A 22,515-nucleotide genomic window follows, 5' to 3' on the forward strand; every position below is an offset into this window, starting at 1 on the left:
AGGTAGATATAACCCAAGTGTCCATCAAGAGATGAATGGATAAGCAAAATATAGTACACCTATACAATGGACTACTATTCAGCCATAAAAAGTAATGGAATTCTGATGTATTATGTAACATGGCTGAATCTTGAAAACATTATGCTAAGTAAAATAAACCAGATATAAGAGAATAATTATTTTATGATTCCACTTATATGAACTATCTAGAATAGGCAAATAGAGGTAGAAACTAGAATAGAGATTACAAAGTACTAGGAGAAGGGGGAAAGAAGGAGTTGTTTAATGAATGTAGAGTTTGTATTTGGGGTGATAACGTTTGAAAACAGTAGTGATGGCTGTACAACACTGTGAATGTACTTAACGCCACTGAATTGTTCACTTAAAAATGGTTAACATGATAAATGTTATATCTATTTTAACACAATTTAAAATATATATATATTTTTTTCCACTAAAGCCAAAGGTCAATAGTATCAGATTCTGCTGCAAGACTGGTCAACATAAGGCCTAAGAACTAGGCATGGGCCTTAATGTGATGGTGGCATGGTCATAGTAATGGCTAAATTATACATAGCAGGTGGAAGAATAAAAGGAAGACCACCACAAGGATTTGGACATCTGAATGGATTTACATTTTAGACAGTGCCCAATTACAGGAATTAGAGGTACAGATAAAACTGACAAAGGGTCAAGAGGTAATCCAAATGAATCACCCAGGCCGTACCTTTGACCCCTTCAGGTGATACTGGTAGCCCAAAGAAGGTGAAACGCTGCTCATAAGTCTTGCAAGTAAAGCAGGTAGAAAAAATAATATGGTAAGCCTGATTTGCATCTGGCTTCAAGGGAGTATCAGGGTGTGGTTTCCTTTCCTTCAGATATATTGGAGACTGAAAGTCTCCTTATTCTCCTGGCCTAGAATCGGTGATAGTGGATCTTTGGAGGGTAATTCATTGGTTCCCCAAATAACACTGTCACAAAACTACTGGTAGAAGATCAGCTACTGAGTCCTGCCTGGTATGGGATTGAGTGCAGTATGACTAGAACTATTCTTGGAAATAGGGTTGCTCCTACTCCAAAATGATAATCAGGCACCTTATTTTTTCTTTTTTGAGACAGAGACTTCTGTCACCCAGGCTGGAATCCAGTGGTGCAGTCATGGCTCACTGCAGTGTGGAATTCCTGGGCTCAAGTGATCCTTCCACCTCAGCCTCCCAAGTAGCTGGGATTACAGGCATGGACCACCATGCCCAGCTAATTTTTTAAAAATTCTTATTTCATAGAGACAGGGTCTCGTTGTATTACCCAGGCTGGAGTCAAACTGCTGGGCTCAAGTGATCTGACTCAGCCTCCCAAAGTACTGGAATTACAGGCATGAGCCACTGAATTATTTATGCAATATTTCCATTCTTAAAAATGGAAATAGGCTATTTCCAAATGTGTTGTAATTCTAAATTAATGTCAAAAACTTTGAAGGAAGAACAACCACTATTCTGTTTGCAATCATATAGTTGACATTGCCACATTTTTCTGGAACCACTTTACAAATTTAAAATCCTAGTTGTGTTTATACCAAAATGACCTTATTCATTAAAAAGCCATTAAAAATTACATCTAAGCCACATCATATATTATTAGTGCAGAAATTTAAGTAAGTTAGAACTGAAAATCTAAAAAGGGAAAAATGCCAACCATTAAACTGAGAGAAGCATTTAGAGAATAAGAACAGTTTAGAATGATTGAATAAATAAGCTCTAATTCCTCAGAAACTGGACTTAAAAAATGTTCTTCTTCCCAATTAAAAATTTAATTTCTTCCCTGTGTAAACTATCAAACTTTAAGTGTGTTTTGATGAGAAGCGTATACCAGCATCTTAGATCTTAGGTACAATCTCTAATTTTCTCTTTGAGTGTGAAGACCTTCAGTAACATACACCTCAATAATATAACCACAGCCAGTGTATGTTATTAAAGGTATAACATGAATAGGTTTTATTAATTGTTATATTAGTAGGTATAAAAGATCTCCATGACTTCTCAATATACTCCTTCAGGTTTATGATCAAAATTTGTTCCCTTCTTTTCTCTCTCTTACAATCTATTATTTTAAAATATTTGTATTAAAATATGTAAGAAATTTAAAAAAAGAGCAAACGAAGTTTGGTATGACAACTGTCCTCAGTTCATCACATGTGGCATTTCACTTAACTCATCCATTAACTAAACATGCCTCTTCTGACCTATGTGGCAGGATGAATCTGGAGCCAAGTAACTCTGGGTTCAAACTTAACTCTACTTTTTATTAATTATGTGGCCACAGGCAAATGTGTTAATCTCCTTGAGATGCATTTCTTACAAAATGAAAACAATACCTGCCTTTTTGCTGGGATGATTAAGATATTTTATATACAACATCTTGCTCAAAGTAGGGGAGCTGTTTAACACGGTTATAAAACATTGTATGAATACAATGAGCTCTTTATGTATTACCACAAGTGAAAAAAAATTAGAAGAAAAAAATTGTTTATAATTAAGTATGAAACAAATGAAAAATTCAGCATCACCCTAAGAACAGCTGTAAACATGGCTGGGCACAGTGGTTCATGACTGTAATCTCAGCTCTTTGAGGGGGCTGAGGTGGGCACATTGTTTGAGCCCAGGAGTTTGAGACCAGCCTGGCCAACATGGTGAAACCCCATCTCTACTAAAAATATAAAAATTAGCTGGGTGTGGTGGCGTGCACCTGTAATCCCAGCTACTTGGGAGGCTGATTCACGAGAATCAGGCTTAAGGGTAAGCCTGGGAAGCAGAGGGTGTGGTCAGCTGAGATTATGTTACTCTAGGTTGGATGACAGAGGAAAACTCTGTCTCGAAAAAAAAAGAAAGAAAGAACATTTTAAACAATACAAGGACACTAATTTAAGCAGGCTTTGGAATACAAAAACAAAGCCAAGCTTCAATGAAAGCACTTCCAATTAGTACAAACAAATCAGTATTCACTTTAAAAGCAGCAGAAAAAAATTGGTTCTTCACAGTGGATTAAGTGTTAAGAAATCACAAGCAAAAATGTTAAGCACTGAGTGAAAAAAGAAGTTTTTGAAAATATTTCATTATATGCAAAATATTTTACTATCTTCAATTATACAAATTCGAACTAAAATTACTTGAGAACTGGCTGAGCACGGTAGTTCAAGCCTGTAATCCCAATACTTTGGGAGGCCGAGGCGGGCAGATCACGAGGTCAGGAGTTCGAGACCAGCCTGGCCAATATGGTGAAACCCCATCTCTACTAAAAATACAAAAATTAGCCAGACGTGGTGACACACGCCGGTAATCACAGCTGCTCAGGAGGCTGAGGCAGAAGAATTGCTTGAATCTGAGAGATGGAGGCTGCAGTGAGCTGAGACTGAGCCACTGCATTCCAGCCTGGGTGACAGAGCAAAACTCCGTCTGGTTGTTGCGGGGGGAACCTAAGCACTAACAAATTAATGATTCCTGTCAGCAGGTGGCTCCAGTGACAAGGGAATAGCAGTATCAAACACGACAGCAAAATACAGATGGTAAAAAATGTATCAATTCTCAGAAATTTGGAGTCAAAAAGTCATGTCAATACTTCAATAATGAGTATTAGTGGTAATACTATTTTTTTTTTTTTTTGAGATGGAGTCTCGCTTGGTCACCCAGGCTGTGGTGCAGTGGAACCATCTCAGCTCATGGCATCCTCTGCCGCCCAGGTTCAAGCAATTCCCCTGCCTCAGCCTCCTCAGCAGCTGGGACTACAGGCACACACCATCAGGCCCAGCTAATTTTTTTTTTTTTTTGTATTTTAGTAGAGACAGGATTTCACCCTATTGGCCAGGATGGTCTCTATCTCGTGATCTCATGATCTGCCCCCCTTGGCCTCCCAAAGTGCTGGGATTACAGGCGTGAGCCACCATACCTGGCCGGTAATACTATTTAAAAGGAAAAGAAAGTTAACAATCATGTTGGTGTCTAAGAAAGAAAGGTAAATTCGCTTTTTTTTAACTTTAAAAAGTGGCTAGGAAAGAAGAAACTTAATATTTTCCACTCACACCTTTTCCTACTTTCCAGCTCCAGAAGGGTTTTTTTGGCTTATGTAACCAATTTAAATACTTACTCTGAACCTGCAGCCATTTCCAAGTATGACGTCTCCGCTGTATCAACCCCCAATGGGATCACTATGCTCATGACGTTCGCCTCTGGTAAATTCGATTACTATGGAGTCCTATGCATTGGTATCCAAAACACTGGGGCATGCCAGCCACAGTGCTCATTGCAAACATCTAAGTGCATCCACAAACCCTGTTAAAAGAAATGGAAACAAAAAAGCAACAGTCACCCTATAACAGTATGTAAAATAACATGAAGAAAACATTCTTTATTAAAATCTCAATACACACTGAAATGTGCTCCGAGTCTCTTTCATTAATTTTTCTGCAATTCAGTTATGTAATCATGATCAAAAGAAAAGTTTCTAAATCACAATCTTTCTGAGGGTATGAATTTAGGATGCAACAAGATTACTAAGGCATATTTAGTGAAGAACCAAAAATTATTCATTTTAAAGGATAAAATGTAGTTTCTTATACTGTTACTATGCAAAAATAAATCATCTTTGTTCAGTGAGTAATCTAACAATATACTAACAAATACTGAGCACTTACTATGGACTAGACACCATAATCAGCTTTTTACATGAATGGTCTATTTAATCCTCCTAATTCTCAGGTAGGTATCTCCATTTTACCACTGAGGAAAAGAAAACCAAAACAGACTAATACTGAAAAGCACTGTGTAATTGTCTGTTATTGTATTTTTTATATTATAATAATGAGTAATATGGTAGCTCTCCCCCAGCTACACATAATTTAAAAATAGCTTAATCAAGGTCACTCCACTTAAGAGATGAAACCAGGATTTGAACCAATACTACTCTACTGTTTGTATCTGTATATGTGGGAAACTATTTTATTTATAATACATTCAATTATTGCACAGTAGTTGTCATTTTATGTAGCAGGTTAACTCTAGGTATACTGTTGAGGGAGTTCTCTATTTCTTCCATTAATACTGTTCAGTTAAACAGTTAATACTCCCTAATACAATCAGTAGAAAAAACTAATGAAGTTTTTTTTTTAAACAAATTTACAATAGCAACTAAAAGATACTTACCTTCAACATCAATTTTTCTTATCTAAATTCACTACATAACAGTGGCTACAGGTATGTTTATAAAATATCTACTTGAAGTCTTTTCAAAAATGATACAGGTGCAACTCAGAAACAAAACCGATATAGATAATCCTATAAATTTGAAAACAGCAACATTCATTATCCTTGCCTCTAATGTTATACCTGAAATAGTGAAAAGCAGTGTGCAATTGTATTATTGCATATATTTGTATTATAATAATTAGTAATGTGGTAGCTCTCCCCCCATTACACAGTTTAAAAGTAAAAGGCTAGTATTCTTGGAGAATTCAAACCACTATTAACACGTTATTTACCCACTTTGGTAATTTTCCCTCACAAGGTATGAGCTCACTATCTGTATAATCTGTGAAACAGGAATTAACCTGAGTAGATATTCTCAAGTGTAATGGAAAATTATAGGCAGATATAAGAACTGCTACTTGAAGAAACACTGTTTTTTATGTTAGACTCACAAGAAGTCTTATATTTTAGATATATCTTATATTTAGTGGTACACTTATTTACCAGAGCAGACACTGAAAGGAAATCAAGTCATTATTAACATCTTTTAAGTAACTGAGTGATATTTCTAATCTAAAATAATCTACTTAGGTATTTATTTACTAGTATGTCCCTTTTTATGTGAATAAGCAATCTTCAATAAACACCACACTTGGGCTGTTTCAGTAAAAAGCTTGCCATAAACCTCCTTCAGACAATGACTTATGTTTGCGCTATTGCTGCTTGTCTCCCAAATGCTGCACAGTGCCTGGAACATAATGGCATTCTACAAATGATTGGTGAATGCATCAGAGAACTTGAGAAGAAAATGCAGCTCTGGCTTAATTAGCCAAATGAACTATCACCCTGTATAATCAAGTATTGTTAAAAACAACTACATGATATCCCCATAACTGCATATCCCTAAAAATACAGAAGAAGCTCATACTCAGGACAAAGATACGTCATCACATCTGAAACAGAACTGCAGACTCTGAATCTGATTCAATACGAAGAGTAGATTTTAGTAATTTACTCACAAGAGGTCAGAAGACAAGAGGTCATATGTACTAAGATATTAAGAAGGCAAGTATTTCACTGTTTTCATTAATATCAAAAATCTTAAAACGAGAAAACTCACATTGCTTGAAAATCTTGATATTTAATAAAATGATGACTCTGCTAGGGTCAAATCATAGTTTGTTTTAAGAAGGGAAAGTCAATGCAGTAAGCAGAAAAGATGTGACCTTTAACAGGGTGAGCTTAAAAAGCAATCATAAATGGGCTGAGTGTGGTGGCTTAGGTGGATGGATCACAAGGTCAGGAGATCCAGACCATTTCGGCCAATAGGGTGAAACCCTGTCTCTACTGAAAATACAAAAATTAACTGGAAGTGGTGACATGTGCCTGTAATCCTAGCTACTCCGGAGGCTGAGGCAGGAGAATTGCTTGAACTAGGGAGTTGGAGGTTGCAGTGAGCTGAGATTGTGCCACTACACTCCAGCCTGGCAACAGAGTGAGAGTCTGCCTTTTTAACACAACCTGAACACTTGACAAGGTTTCATATCTTATATGTGAATCAAAAAAACTAGTTATCCAACTGACAAGTAAAATATGTACAAAATACAATGAGAATAAATGGCAGCCATGAAAGAAATAATATAAAAGGAAATACCATGAGATGTCTGGTAAATCTGAGGTCCAAGAAAGAATAAATGTCTTCACAAAACCTGCTTATCCAGAATAGACCTAGAAACCAAGTGAACATAGGAGTTTTGAGCTATTTTTAAATGGCATAAACAGTTATTTCTAACATGGTACCTAAAACCAAAGCGACTCACACAAAGCAGCCAATTCTTAAAAGGATACATTTATTCTTCCCTTTTTACACAAAACACAAGTAAAAGCAACAATCAAAGCTAAATACTAAAGCAAACTGGGAAAAAAAACCCACTGGGACACAATATTAAATTTAATATTTTAGGCCGGGCGTGGTGGTTCATGCCTGTAATCCCAGCACTTTGGGAGGCCAAGGCGGGTAGATCACGAGGTCAAGAGATCGAGACCATCCTGGTCAACATGGTGGTCTAACTCTACTAAAAATGCAAAAAATTAGCTGGGCATGGTGGCACGTGCCTGTAATCCCAGCTACTCAGGAGGCTGAGGCAGGAGAATTGCCTGAACCCAGGAGGCGGAGGTTGCGGTGAGCTGAGATTGCGCCATTGCACTCCAGCCTGGGTAACAAGAGCGAAACTCCGTCTCCAAACAAACAAACAAACAAAAAAAAAACTCTAAAGTAGGAAAAATGAAGTAAAAGGCAAAAAAAGTAATTAAAGTAGAAAACAGTTTATCAGAAAAACTGTAAGCCTGAATGAAGCTGTCTTTAAGACCATGTTAAAATAAACAGAAAACAGGCTGGGTGCAGTGGCTAATGCCTGTAATCCCAGCACTTTGGGAAGCTGAGGCAGGCAGACCACTTGAGACCAGGAGTTCAAGTGAGACTTCGTCCCTACAAAAAAATTTAAAAAATACAAAAATTACAAAAATTAGCTGGATTAGGTGATGTACACCTGTAGTCTCAGCTACTCAGGAGGCTGAGATGGGAGGATTGTTTGAGCCCAGAAGGTCAAGGCTGCAATGAGCCATGATTGCACCACTGCACTCCAGCCTGAGTGACACAGGGAAACTCTGTCTTAAAAAAAAAAAAAAAGGACACAAAACAAAAAATAACACTTTAAAGATTAATACGATACCCAAAAGGCAGAAAGAATGAAAATATGAGGAAAAATATTTTTCTAAAATTACAAATATAAGAGCCTAATATAACAATCTCTTTGAGGAAAGAGCCATTTATTATATTTCTATCTTTTATAAGCACCTGGCACAGTGCTCAATAAATTTTCAATTAAATTAACGTAAATATTTTGGATGTGTATCACTAAAGAGACTAAGCAGGTAAATTTCTGGCTTCATTACTAATGGAAATAAAGAAAGAAACTTGAAAGAAATTTTGAGGAGATACGTAACTGAGATTTCCTTATAAATTGGAAATTAAACTGCCCTTATTCATTTAAATTTTTTTAATTTATAGCAGTTGACTAAGGTAAAATAAAAAGAATACTAGTCAATTAAGATCCACTCCAAGTTACTATCTATGAAGGCTTGGGCAAGTCTTTTCACTGCTCTCACTTTCAACTATAAATGGAGGGTGATTAGGCTGACGATCTTACAATCACAAGTACATTAACAGATTATTCCAAGTAATCAAAACAACAGAATTTTAGATTCTAAAAAGCTATAAAATATAAATTTGATAATAGAATGAATATGTATTTCTACAATTGAGCTCATGTTAGTATCAGATAGTGTCCCACAAGCACTTACCTGATACTCAAACTTCCCCAACTAGTGGTTATAATAATAATGATGGCAAATACTGAGTGCTTACAAAGCTTAATCTCCACAATAAACCTACGGTATAGGTACATTTATGATCCCCATTTTACAATGAACCTCATTGTAAGAGAGGTTAAACTTGTAAGAGAGGTTAAACTTGTCCAAAGTTCATAACAAATAAATAGCCAAATCAAGATCTGAACCATTGTGGTCTGATTTCAGAGCTTACACATTAGTTAGCCTGAAATTTAAAAATGCCAGATGGCCAGGAGCTATGGCTCACACCTGTAATCCCAGCACTGTGGGAGGCACAGGCAGGCAGATCACCTGAGGTCAGGAGTTCAAGACCAGCCGGCCCACGTGGTGAAACCTGGCCTCTACTAAAAATACAAAAATGAGCTGGGCATGATGAGGTACACCTGTAATCCCAACTACTCGGCAGGCTGAGGTATGAGAATTACTTGTACCCAGGAGGCAGAGGTTGCAGTGAGCCAAGATAGTGCCAATGCACACCAGCCTGGGTAACAGACTCAAGTCTCAAAACAACAACCACCCCCCACCCCGATAAAAAAAAAAAAAAAAAAACATAAAAACTGCCAGATGATAGGTAAAATAATCCAGATTTTCCAATTAAGGAAGAAAAAATTGACAGTTGACAATTGCCCCTCTCAAAAAGGGAAATTAAATACTTAACTGTCTCACTCCAGAATATCTGGATTACATTTCCTCTGATCATTAAATGAAAGCACACTAACAAAATCCACCTTGCTCCTCACCCAAATGTGATCTAGTTAACAAACTTACATTTAATCTGTAACAATGCATTAAAACACCACAAGTGTTGAAAATACAGTCTCAAAGTCTAAAATTTGTGTTTATGGCCAGATGCGGTGGCTCACACCTGTAATCCCAGCACTTTGGGAGGCCAAGCTGGGTGTGGATCACCTGAGGTCAGGAGTTCGAGACCAACTTGGCCAACATGGCAAAACCCCATCTTTACTAAAAATACAAAATAGCCAGGCATGGTTGTACATGTCAGTAGTCTCAGCTACTCGGGAGGCTGAAGCAGGAGAATCACCTAAACTGCACAGCCTGGGCAACAAGAGTGAAACTCTGTCTCAAAAAAAAATAATAATAATAATACAGACAGACGTTAAATGGAACACTACTCAGCAATATAAAAGAACAACCTATCAGTACATACAACTTGGGTGAATTCAAGGTAATTACGCTGAGTGAAAAAAAATAAAAATAAAAAGCCAATCCTGGCCGAGCACAGAGGCTCATACCTGTTAAGTCCAGCACTTTGGGAGGCTGAGGCAGGTGGATCATTTGAAGTCAGGAGTTTGAGACCAGCTGGCCAAGATGGCGAAACCCAGTCTCTACTAAAAATACAAAAATTAGCCAGGTGTGGGGGCGGGGACCTGTAATGCCAGATAATCAAGAGGCTAAGGCACAACAATCTCTTGAATCTGGAAGAGGTTGCAGTGAGCCCATATTGCACCACTGTACTCCAGACTGGTCAATAGAGCAAAACTCCACCCCAAAAAAAGAAAGAAAAAAAAAAAACAAAAAAACCCCAATCTCAAAAGGTTACATAATATTTAACTCCATTTATGTAACATTCTTAAAATGATCAAGTATAGAAATGGAGGATACATTATTTAAAAGGAAAGAGGTAGTAGGTAGAAAGAGGTAGGTATGGTTTTCACTGCTCTCACTTTCAACTATAAATGATCCTAAGGATCCTTGTGGCAAAAAATACTAAGGATCCTTGTGGTGAAAAAATTGTTCTATCTATACCTTAACTGTGGTGGTGGGTACAGGTACCCACACATGTGATACTAATGCACACAACCAAATCCGGACAAACAAAGGAGTACAAATAAAACTGGGAAGCCTGAATAAAATGAGAAGATTGTATCAATGTCAATATTCTGGTCTTGGCCAGGTGTGTTGGCTCACGCCTGTAATTCCAGCAGTTTTAGAGGCTGAGGCAGGAGGATGACATAAGGCCAGGAGTTTCAGACCAGCCTAGGCTACATAGTGGGACCCAAATTCTACAGAAATAAAAAAATTAGTTGGGCATGGTGATGCATGCCTGCAGTCCTAACTATTCAGGAGATTGAGGTAGGAGGATCGTCTGAGCCTAGAAGTTTGAGATTACAGCAAGCTATGATTATACCACTGCCCTCCAGCCTGGACAACAAAGGGAGACCCTGTCTCTTAAAACAAACAAACAAACAAAAACTGGTCAGGACATTGTAATACAATTTTACAAGATGTTACCATTGAGGGAAACTGTGTACCATGGTTTGAATAAGATTTGTCCCTGCCAAAACTTACGTTGAAATCTTTATTTCCAGTGAAGCAAGGTTGTAAGATGGAGCCTTTAAGAGGTAGGGCCTTGAATAGGAGGGGTCTGGATCATAAGGGCCCCGACTTTGTGGATGGCTTGGTGCTAGTCTTACGGTAGCGAGAGTTATCTCTGGCAAGACTAGATTCGTTCTCTGAGGATCAGATTAGTTCCTGAGAGAGTGGGTTGTTAAAAAGCCAGAATAGCCTTTAGTTCTCCTCCTTCACGTGTCCATTTCCCTTTTGATCTTCCTCCATGTTGTGATGGCACCATGCTTCTTGAAATTCCCAGCCAGCAGAGCAGTGAACTACAAAACCCTTTATTAATTACCTAGCCTGAGGTATTCTGTTACAGAAACACTAAATGGACTAAGACACTGAGTAAAGATACATAGAATTTCTATTATTTCTTACAACCATATGCAAAACCATAATTATCACAAAATTAAAAGTTTAGTTTTTTTTAAAGTGACATTAAAATTGTGGCCTTCAAACTCTTTTTGAGCATTGGTAGCAACTTTCCTACACATGAAACATTAACCGAAATCCAGGCATCCTTTTTGATGATAACATGAAAAAATAGTTTTAATATCCTATGCTTTTACAAATAATTGTCAGTGTCCACTTGAAGTGCTGGACTAAGAAGGCCAAATACAATGGGAGAATGCCACAGTGATGTCTGCCAATGGGCACGGTAGACATTTGTACTTCATATTTGCTATATCTGTGGTTAAAGAAAATGGCAGGGGAATATCCAGGCCTCTACACCCTCTCACCTATGGCTTCCTGAAGAACTGTTTGAAAATCAATAGCTAAAAGAAAATACTAACTCAAAATTTGATATGAAAAACCTGTTTTACTGGTATATTCTACTTGTCCAAAGGACAAACTGAGAATATTTCTTACTCTTGCAAAAAATAGTGTTAAAGCTTGCTGTAATTAATAATCAGTAACAAAATCCTAGGCTGGACATGGTGGCTCACATCTGTTATCCAACAATTTGGGAGGCCAAAGTGGAAGGACTGCTTGAGGCCAGGAATTTGAGACCAGCCTGGGCAAAAAAGCAAGACTCTGTATCTACAATTTAAAAAAAAAAAAAATTAACCAGGTGTAGTGATGTGTGCCTGTAGTACCAGTTAATTGGGAGGCTGAGGTGAGAGGATCACTTGAGCCCGAGTCTGAGGTTACAGTGAACTACGATAGCACCACTATACTCCAGTCTGGGCAAGAGAGCAAAACCCTGTTTCTAAAAAAAAAAGTAAATAAGTAAAACAAAAATAAGTAAACAACTTTTATTAAAAATCCTGCAAACAAATTTATTTATTTATTCTTGAGATAGAGTCTTGCTCTGTTGCCCAGGCTGGCATGCAGTCGTGCAATCTCTGCTCACTGCCACCTCCACCACCCAGGTTCAAGCAACTCTCCTGCCTCGGTTTCTCAAGTAGCTAGGACTACAAGGGTGTGCCACTAAGCCCAGCTCATTTTTCTATGTTTAGAAGAGACAGGGTTTCACCATGTTGGCCAGGCTGGTCTCGAACTCCCGACCTCAGGTGATCCACCCACCCCAGGCCTCCCAAAGTGCTGGGATTACAGGCTCGAGCCACTGCGCCCAGCCCCATTTATCTTTCATTTACTTAACTTATATATACCATTAGGCTTAATCATTATTACTTTTTTTGGCTTTCTTTTTTTTTTTTTTTGAGACAGAGTCCTGCTGTGTCACCCTCGCTGGAGTGTGGAGTACAGTGGTGTATTTCGGCTCACTGCAACCTCTGACTCCTGGGTTCAAGAGATTCTCCTGCCTCAGCCTCCTGAGTAGCTGGGACTACAGGCGTGCCATCACATCCAGCTAATTTTTGTATTTTTATTAGAGACAGGGTTTCGTCATGTTGGCCAGGCTAGTCTCGAACTCCTGACCTCAAGTGATCCACCCACCTCGGCCTCCCAAAGTGGCCTCCCAAAGTGCTGGAATTACGTGCATAAGCCACCTCCCCTCGCGTTTTTTTTTTTTTTTAAGACAGTTACACTCTTGTTGCCCAGGTAAGTACTATAGCACAATCTTGGCTCACTGCAACATCCACCTCCCATGTTAAAGCAATTCTCCTACCTCAGCCTCCCAATAAGCTGGGATTACAGGTGCCCATCACCATACCCAGCTAATTTTTGTATTTTTAGTAGAGATGGCGGTTCATCATGTTGGCCAGGCTGGTCTCGAACTCCTGACCTCAAGTGATCCACCCACCTCAACCTCCCAAAGTGCTGGGATTACAGGCATGAGCTACTGCACCTCACCATTTTCAGCCTTTAAATAACCAAATAAGAGCATGATTAAAACAAAGTTGGCAATTATTTTATTCTGTAATTCTTTCTTTTCTTCCCCCGTCCCCTGCCCCCGATTGAGATGGAGTTTCACTCTTGTTGCCCAGGCTGGAGTGCAATGGCGCCATCTCGGCTTCCTGCAACCTCCACCTCCCAGGTTCAAGCAATTCTCCTGCCTCAGCCTCCCAAGTACCTTGATTACAGGCACTTTCCACCATGCCCAGCTGATTTGTTTTATGTTTTTAGTAGAGAAGGGATCTAACAATGTTGGCCAGGCTGGTTTCAAACTCCTAACCTCAAGTGACCTGCCTACCTTGGCTTCTCAAAGTGCTAGGATTACAGGCATGAGCCACGACGCCCAGCCTATTCTGTCATTCTTTAATCTCAAATAAAACAATGTCCTCAACTCTCCTTCAAGTATGCTTTCTGTCACTACTGTGAATCCATTTCTTTCATACTAGAAAACTTGAGACTTTTCTTCTTTCCCTCTCTAAAAACAACATGCATCAAATCTAATTAATAGAATTTAAACAAATCTTTCTGATGGTACTGTCTACATTTTATTATCTTAGACCTGGGCAATGAATACTTCTCTAAGTAGTTTCCTTCCCTATTCTAACTTGGCCTTTAAATCACTGGTTCCCAAACATAGATCCACAACTCTTACTTTTCATATACCTGGGGAGAGGAGTAGAAAATGATAGATTCCTAGGCCTGACCCTAGAGATTCTCATATAGTAGGTTTGAGTTGTGGCCTGAATGTCTTATCAGAAAACTAAAAGGGCATTCACACTAGTGCTCTATTTTAGAATTACTTGTTACAACATTGGACAGAATATTATACTTCAAAGCCCACTGGTTTCCTCATAACTTTGCCCTACTCAAAAAAGTGTAGTTCACAGTAATTTCAGTCAAATTCCTAATCTTGACATTACATCAGGTTACCGTGTTTCATACTAATAATCCAATCTATAACCCCATTGATTATGCAAGTCTTTTTGCTACTGTTGGCATCTCCTTGCTCATTCCTCATTAGTAAAAGAAAATTTACTAATTTTCTTTTCCTTTTCTTTCCCACCCAATAAAAATCATATTAGACTTTCAAGAACCAATGCTTCATTGACTCCTTCCCAATTTTTTTGTGGCACATTTGTGCCACAAAACTAGCTTTGAGATATCTACTAGATCAACCTCCTAAAGGCTGTTTCCTCAGCTGTTAATAACAATTTGACTAGTCTTGATCTCAAAAGACTGCTCCAGCTATGAAACTTGTTCCAAACTAATGTCTTCCCTTCTTAACCTCCTAAAGAATACACTACTTACATTAACTACTGGTTTATATTTTGACAGACATTATTTCAAAACAGCTGTTAAATGTATAGCTTCCACAATTAGGTCATCTATTTAACACCAGACCAAGAACTGATATTTTCTATATTGCCTCTCAAAACCTGTAATTCAGTGGGTAAGATACCCACCTAAATTATTCTTTTTATTTTATTTATTTATTTATTTTTCTGGGTTCGTGTCAATTGGGTAAATTATTCTTGATTAAACCACAATTTCCTTTTTTCGAACACATTCAATCCCTCCTCATTCCTTTAAATGAATATGAAAAAATGAAACCTGCCACTGACTAACGTTACTAATGTAGTTGTCCCCCAAGCTCAGTCCTCCCCATTATTGGTCTCCCATCAATGTTGGATCCAATCTTTCATTTCTGTTTGATTTACTATTCCCACTCAAATCTTTCAGATGTGTATCTATAATATCTGCCATCACTTCAAAAATCAAGCCTTCAAAATGAAACTTTCTTTTCTACACACCTTCTTTCATTCTATTTTTTAATCAGTATTGCCATTCTCTTCAATCTTTCTTTCCTTCCAGTCTCCTATTATATCCAGTCAACCATTTGTGCCTCACCAATCATTTGTGCCTCCCCAGTGTTTAAGATTCATTCCGGATGGGCGCGGTGGCTCACGCCTGTAATTCCAGCACTTTGGGAGGCCCAGGCGGGCGGATCACGAGGTCAAGAGATCGAGACCATCTTGGCCAACATGGTGAAACCCTGTCTCTACTAAAATCACAAAAATTAGCTGGGTGTGACGGTGTGCGCCTGTGGTCCCAGCTACTTGGGAGGCTGAGGCAGGAGAATTGCTTGAACCCAGGGAGTGGAGGTTGCAGTCAGCAGAGATAGCGCCACTACACTCCAGCCTAGCTCTGTCTCCAAAAATAAAAATAAAATAAAATAAAAAAAGACTCATTCCTTCTCAGCCTCCATGGCCCTTAACTACCATCATCTTTATCTGAAAAACCCAACTTAGCTGAATAACCCACAAATGAACAATCTTTTCAATGAGCAACTATCAAGATCTAAGTAATTTGTCTCTAAAGAATGGAATTCTTAGTATTGTTTAAGCATTTCCCTCTTCCCTCAGATTACAACAATTATTCTATTATTTTAAAATAAAATCAATTCAAAGTCATTCATTTAACATATTTGAGCATATACTATGAGCATATACCATGTTCTAGATACTGCTCTAGGTGCTTGGGAATGGGCAATGAATAAAATTACATTGCTCTTATGGCACCTGAAATGACCTATGGCAATCGAATATAATCAAGGGTACCTTAAAGAGTCTTGCTCTGTCCCCTGGGGTGGAGTGATCTCAGCTTTCTGCAACCTCTCACTCCCAGGTTCAAGTGATTCTCCTGCCTCAGCCTCCCAAGTAGCTGAGATTACACGGACTTGCCACAACCTGCTAATTTTTGTAATTTTTTTGAGACAAAGTCTCATTCTGTTACCAGGTTGGAGTGCAGTGACACGATCTTGGCTCACTGCAACCTCTGGCTCCCAGGTTAAAGTGATTCTCCTGCCTCAGCCTCCCGAGTAGCTCAGACTACAGGCATGCACCACCACGCCCAGCTAATTTTTTTGTATTTTAACTAGAGACAGGTTTTCACCATGTTGGCCAGGATGGTCTCGATCTCTTGACCTCATGATCTGCCCACCTTAGCCTCCCAAAGTGCTGGGATTACAGGTGAGAGCCACCATACCTGGCCTTAATAGAGATGAAGTTTTGCTATGTTGGCCAGTCTGGTCTCGAACTCCTGACCTGAAGTGATCCACCCACCTCAGCCTCCCAACATGCTGGGATTACAAGCATGAGCCATCATGCCCAGCCTTAGAATAGTTTTCTTAAAGTAGCTGCCTTTGATTAATGACTTGTTTATTCTCATTACTCAAGAATTAGTCCTTTTTATGTATCAATAGAAAACTACAAAAATTTTCAAATGCTTTAATTCAAATTATCAAACAGTCCCTCTTTAGCTATGTGATCCTAGGAAATGCCTCAGTCTTAGACCACATGCAGTGGCTCATGCGTGCAATCCCAGCACTTTGAGAGGACGAGGTTGGTGGATTGCTTGAGCCCAAGATTTAGGGACTAGCTGGGGCAACATGGTAAAACCTCATCTCTTTAAAAAAAAAATTAGCCAGGTATGGTGGTACAGGGTCCCAGCTACTTGGGAAGCTGAGGTGAGAGAACTGCTTGTGCCCATGAGGTAGAGGCTGCAGTGAGCTGAAATCACGCCACTGCACTCCAACCTAGGTGAGTGAGACCATGTCTCAAAAAGAAAGAAAGAGGAAAAAGAAAACAGAAATGTTTCAGTCTCAGCTAGGCATGATGGCTCATGCCTGTATCCCAGCACTTAGGGAGGCTGAGGCAGGTGGATCGCTTGAGCCCAGGAGTTCAAGACCAGCTTGGCCAACTTAGGAAACCCCGTCTCTAAAGAAAATTTAAAAATTAGTCGGACATCATAGCCGGCGCCTGTGGTCCCATCTACTTGGAAGGCTGAGGTGAGAGAATGGCTTGAACACAGGAGGTGGAGGTTGCACTGAGCCAAGATCACATCACTGCACTCCAGCCTGGGAGACAGAGCCAGACTCTGTAACACACATACAGACACACACGTACGTCTCAGTCCCTCTAGGCCACTCAGGAAAAAAATGGGCAAAATATCCGTCCTGTTGTGCAAAGTAATATATGTAGATACACTGTAGATATTTATTAATGTTAGTTGTCTTTTAGAAAATACAAAAATTACATTATCCAATCCAATGATAATAATTTCAATAACAATACTGTTGGCCACTAAGCAAATGCTGAAAGAAAAGCAACTCTATTACTGTATTTGAATAGTTATCTTAATATTTCAGATGTATTTAAAATATTTACTATAAAAATCTTAAGACTAAAGTAAGAGTAGGCTTAATTCCTAAGTACTTAACAAACTCATAAAATCAGTAAGGGACCAAAATTAATTAAATATATATATATGTAAATACTTTCAAGTTTAAACAGTTTTACTTCTACAGTATTTTCCTGTCTTTTAACTCCAAGACTTACAATATCCCAAGATCAGCTTCCTCCTCTTCATACAGTAATGTAAACAGAAGAAAAAAACCTGGAAATGGGAAGACTAGTATAATACAACTAGAGAGTTGAGCTTAAGGAAGGAAAATGTCTACGCATTCATACACAAAAATGAACTACGAAGTTAATAGATCTACATCTCCAATAAGAAAAATAGTATGCAAACACACATGAGCTTTTAGAGTAGCTTGTCTTGAACTTCAAAAAAGCACACAATCTCCAAAAAATTTTAGAATACAGGCAAAAATAAAGTATCAAGAATGAGGTTGGTGAACACAATGAGTCCTATAAGGGACCAACACATTTGCCATGAGACAGACTTCCAGCTTCATTGTAAGGTTGAGCTGGGAGGACTGCTTGAGCCTAGGAGTTAAAGACCAGCAAGGGCAACATAGTGAGACCCTAACTCTACAAAAAAAAATTTTTTTTTTTTTTTAATTAGCCAGACATGGTGGCATGGCGCCTATAGTCCCAGTTACTTGGGAGGCTGGGGTGGGCAGATCGCTTGAGCCTGGGAGATCAAGGCTATCGTAAGCCATGATCATGCCACTGCACTCCAGTCTGGGGGGGCGACAGAGTAAGACCCTGTCCCAAAAAAAAGAAAGCGGAGGGAGCTTTCTGCAAAGGGATTATATAGAAATGAAAAACAATCCACATACAGACAGCTGATCAGCCACTCCTAAAACCCATTGGAGTATGAGGAAATTGCTGTGTGTAGCTGGGGACTGAACTAGAAATGGTTTTCCCAAAATCCTTAATGAACTATTTACTTTAGGAGGTTGAGGTATCAATTTTAAACGTCTGTAAGTGAAATTTTAAGCTATGCCAACATAACCTCCTTTGAAATATAACTTTCATCATCATTCTATATCAATTTAAACGATAAATATATCAGTTTCTCACAATTATTCTCAAAGTAACTACACAATAAAACAGCATTTATCTCTTGGTACAACCATATTACATCCATGAGATTTGCCAGTTTTAACATACAAAGATCAAACAGTTGATAGATTAATGTATAGCTAACAGATTAATACTAATATACAGCAAATACGTTACTGTATACCAATTACGGGCTTAAATTTGAAAAACCACATAATCTGACTCCAGTGATATTAACCAACACAATTATCAGTTATTCCCCTTAGGAAGCAGTATGTGCAAGATGAACAAGACAAAATTGATAGCTACTATGATGCTTTTACATAAGAAGACACTCAACTATCTGCCACTTAATTTAATCTAGTTTATAGTATTATTATCAGAGTTCAAAAGATCCCTCAAAAATAATTTAAATCTCACAAGATAACAAAGGAGTTTGGATTTTGATATGTTCTAGAAGCACATGAAATCTGTTATTTCATCTAGTACAGTCCTATAAATCCCACTGGATAAACCAGAGTCAGATCCTGAAGTCCCATTTTTAGATTTCCATGAGACGACATGATCAAGAGTTACAGTATATATAACTGGATCCATCCCCTTTTGAACTAAAGAAATATAAATTTACACATATACAAAAGAGACTAGATGTCTGTGAGTTCATCAAAGTCAAGTTAACAAGGAAAATCATGAAAAATATACATCTTCAACACTGTACTTTTAAAATATCCTTATCAATTTTTTAGTTTCAAGCTGAAATGTATTCTTCGAGTATAGCTCCCCTGACTAGAATTCTAGTTTCTTGTTCCTACATAAACCAGATCAATAATGCATTGTCTACAGTTTTTGGTTTAACATATTTCAAAATAACTTACCTAGATCTTTGTAGAGCAATCTGAATATAGAATTTCTTCTAGATTTCTATTTTTTCCCCATAATCTTTTAGTCACCTTGCCCACACCCTAACCTGACTACAATTTTCTTCAGCATTTGGCTTTAGCAAGCTTTCCAAAGCATTTAACTTAGTTTGCATTTAAACAGTTCTCTCTTCACATTCATTTATCATTGGTTTATGTAATATTTAATAAAATATAAACACATTACAAGTACAATGGAATCAGCCAATTTGGGAACAAACCTATGACTCGACTGTTGGAAGCAGCATAAAGTAGTTTATATTCATTCAATATACACAAACATTAGTATTTTTTTTTTTTTTTTTGAGACGGAGTTTCGCTCTTGTTACCCAGGCTGGAGTGCAATGGCACAATCTCGGCTCACCACAACCTCCGCCTCCTGGGTTCAAGCAATTCTCCTGCCTCAGCCTCGCGAGTAGCTGGGACTACAGGAGCGCAACACCATGCCCAGCTAATTTTTGTATTTTTACTAGAGATGGGGTTTCACCTTGTTGACCAGGATGGTCTCGATCTCTTGACCTCGTGATCCACCCACCTCGGCCTCCCAAAGTGCTGGGATTATAGGCGTGAGCCACCGCGCCCCACCTTCAGTCTTTTTAATAAATATGTTACTTTCATATCTTAAGAATTGGAGGTAAGTAAGCCATGTTCCATATGTCATTCCCCAGTGCAAATTTTTCAGTAGCACTCCTCTTAAGTACATATTCTGTTATTCTGGCATTCAAGGCTCAACCACAACTTGATCCCAATTTGCACCACAACTTGATCCCAATTTGTACTGCTGTAATTTCAATTTAAGCTCCTTTTCCTAATAGCCTAGAGGTTCTGGAAACCAATAAATCATCTTTAAATGGAATATACAGAAACAGTGGACGGAGACTCTGTCACATGACACTGTTCATTTCAGAGACTCCGAAAATAGTGGCCTACCAGGCACGGTTGCTTATTTCAGAGACTCCGAAAATAGTGGCCTACCAGGCACGGTGGCTCATGCCCATAATCCCAGCACTTCGGGAGGCTGAGACAGGTAGATCACCTGAGGTCAGGAGTTCAAGACCAGCCTGGCCAACATGGAGAAACTGTGTCTCTACTAAAAATACAAAAAATTTAGCCAGGCGTTGTAGTGGTCTCCTATAATCTCAGTTACTCAGGAGGCTGAGGCAAGAAAATAGATTAAACCCAGGAGGCGAAGGTTGCAGTGAGCCGAGATCATGCCATTGCACTCCAGCCTGGGCAGCAGAGCAAGACTCTGTCTCAAAAAATAAATAAATAAATAAATAATAAAAATAAATAAATAAAGAGAAATGTCCAATATGATTTCTCGGAAAAGTATAAAGCACCAAGAGCCAGGACCTAAATTTCAAACCTTGATTAACCACTATGTAACTCTACAACCTTGGGAAAACCATTTAACCTCTCTGGAGCTCAGTCTCATAAAATAAAAGCAGAGAACTCAAACACAAAAATCAGCTGCAGCCAGTACTAAAATGCAGATTCAAGGACCAACTCTAAAGATGTGATTATATTGGTCTGGAAAGGGGCCCAAGAACGTTCATTTTAATATAATTCATGAGGTCCCTCGGCCACAATGAGAAAAAAATAACAAAAAGATCTCTTAGGTCAATTCTAACTGTAGATTCTTCACTTCAGTCAATAAGGTGCTTCTTTACATGTCCAGGAGGGGAGTTCTGGTCCAAAAGAAAATCCTTTCATTCATCATGGGGCTTTTGTGTCTTTCACCATACCCTTAAGTTTAAACACTGAGATAAGATTTAGCAGTACTACAAACTGAACTTTCACTAATCTGTTAAGACATATTTACAAACAGTCAATTCGAATTATTTTTTAAAGCACCTACTGCTTAGTATCCACTGTATTTCATAAATCTTCATTGTTTTGAAATACAATTATCTTAATTTTCTCAGAAAGAAATTGTAAATTTTAAAGAATATAATCAGCAAAATTTTCTCCTCCTGCTGTCTGAAAATTGCCAAAGAAATTATCATTCAAATTCACTTCCAATATTTTGCTACCACTGAAAGAAAATACATCAAACTGCTGAGTCTTATTACAATGTAATAAAAGTCTGTTTTCCTATTTATTTTCCTTCTCTTGTCTATCTTAACCTGAGTATGTATTTCTTTTATTACAAGGTTTTTGAAACCATATATCGCCTCACGCCTATAATCCCAGCACTTTGGGAGGCCGAGGCGGGTGGATTACGAGGTCAAGAGATCGAGACCATCCTGGTCAACATGGTGAAATCCCGTCTCTACTAAAAATACAAAAAAAAAAAAAAACATTAGCTGGGCATGGTGGCGTGCGCCTGTAGTCCCAGCTACTCGGGAGGCTGAGGCAGGAGAATTGCTTGAACCCAGGAGGCGGAGGTTGTGGTGAGCCGAGATCGCGGCATTGCACTCCAGCCTGGGTAACAAGAGCGAAACTACGACTCAAAAAACAAAAAGAAACCATATATCACTTTGCCCTGAAGTTACAGATGTTTCATGCTCTGCTGTATACCATCTGTATATATACCATCTCACCAACCTCCTTTTAAAAAGCATTAATTTGCATGTATGTGAAAAAGAACCTATCTCAATGTTTTTTTGAGACGGAGTCTCACTCTGGTCAACCAGGCTGGAGTACAATGGCTTGATCTCGGGTCACTGCAACCTCTGCCTCCCGGGCTTTAGCAATTCTCCTGCCCCAGCATCCCAAGTAGATGGGATTACAGGTGCCTGCCACCACACTTGGCTAATTTTTTGTATTTTTAGTAGAGATAGGGTAATGGATTTTTTTTTAACGGAGAAAGCGGAGTATCATAAGAAAGATGTTTTCAGCCCTTAGAAACTAAGCTGCTGGCATTAGCAAATCATAAATCTAAACAATACAAATGTAACTCAAGACTCATTTAGCAATAGTTCTTTTTTTTTTTTTTTTGAGACGGAGTTTAGCTCTTGTTACCCAGGCTGGAGTGCAATGGCGCGATCT

General features: G+C 38.5%; 1 protein-coding gene across 5 annotated transcripts in view; it reads right to left on the minus strand.

Moving 5' to 3' along the window:
- Positions 1-22,515, minus strand: part of KMT2E (lysine methyltransferase 2E (inactive)) — a 105,859-nt gene that overhangs the window by 73,553 nt on the left and 9,791 nt on the right. For 3 of the 5 annotated variants that reach the window (XM_064374657.1, XM_064374663.1, XM_021673098.2), the window contains exons 2-3: positions 6,889-6,962; positions 4,138-4,322 (exon numbers count right to left, since the gene is read on the minus strand). In XM_064374657.1, the coding sequence (XP_064230727.1) occupies positions 4,138-4,208 (71 nt within the window). In that variant the 5' untranslated portion in view covers positions 4,209-4,322; positions 6,889-6,962. The remainder of the gene's footprint in view (positions 1-4,137; positions 4,323-6,888; positions 6,963-22,515) is intronic. The other 2 variants (XM_064374665.1, XM_064374661.1) reach the window with 1 other exon arrangement.

The sequence above is a fragment of the Aotus nancymaae genome, unplaced genomic scaffold (genome assembly GCF_030222135.1).
Source record: "Aotus nancymaae isolate 86718 unplaced genomic scaffold, 86718_ANA_hifiasm-v0.15.2.pri h1tg000002l, whole genome shotgun sequence".
NCBI lineage: Eukaryota > Metazoa > Chordata > Mammalia > Primates > Aotidae > Aotus > Aotus nancymaae.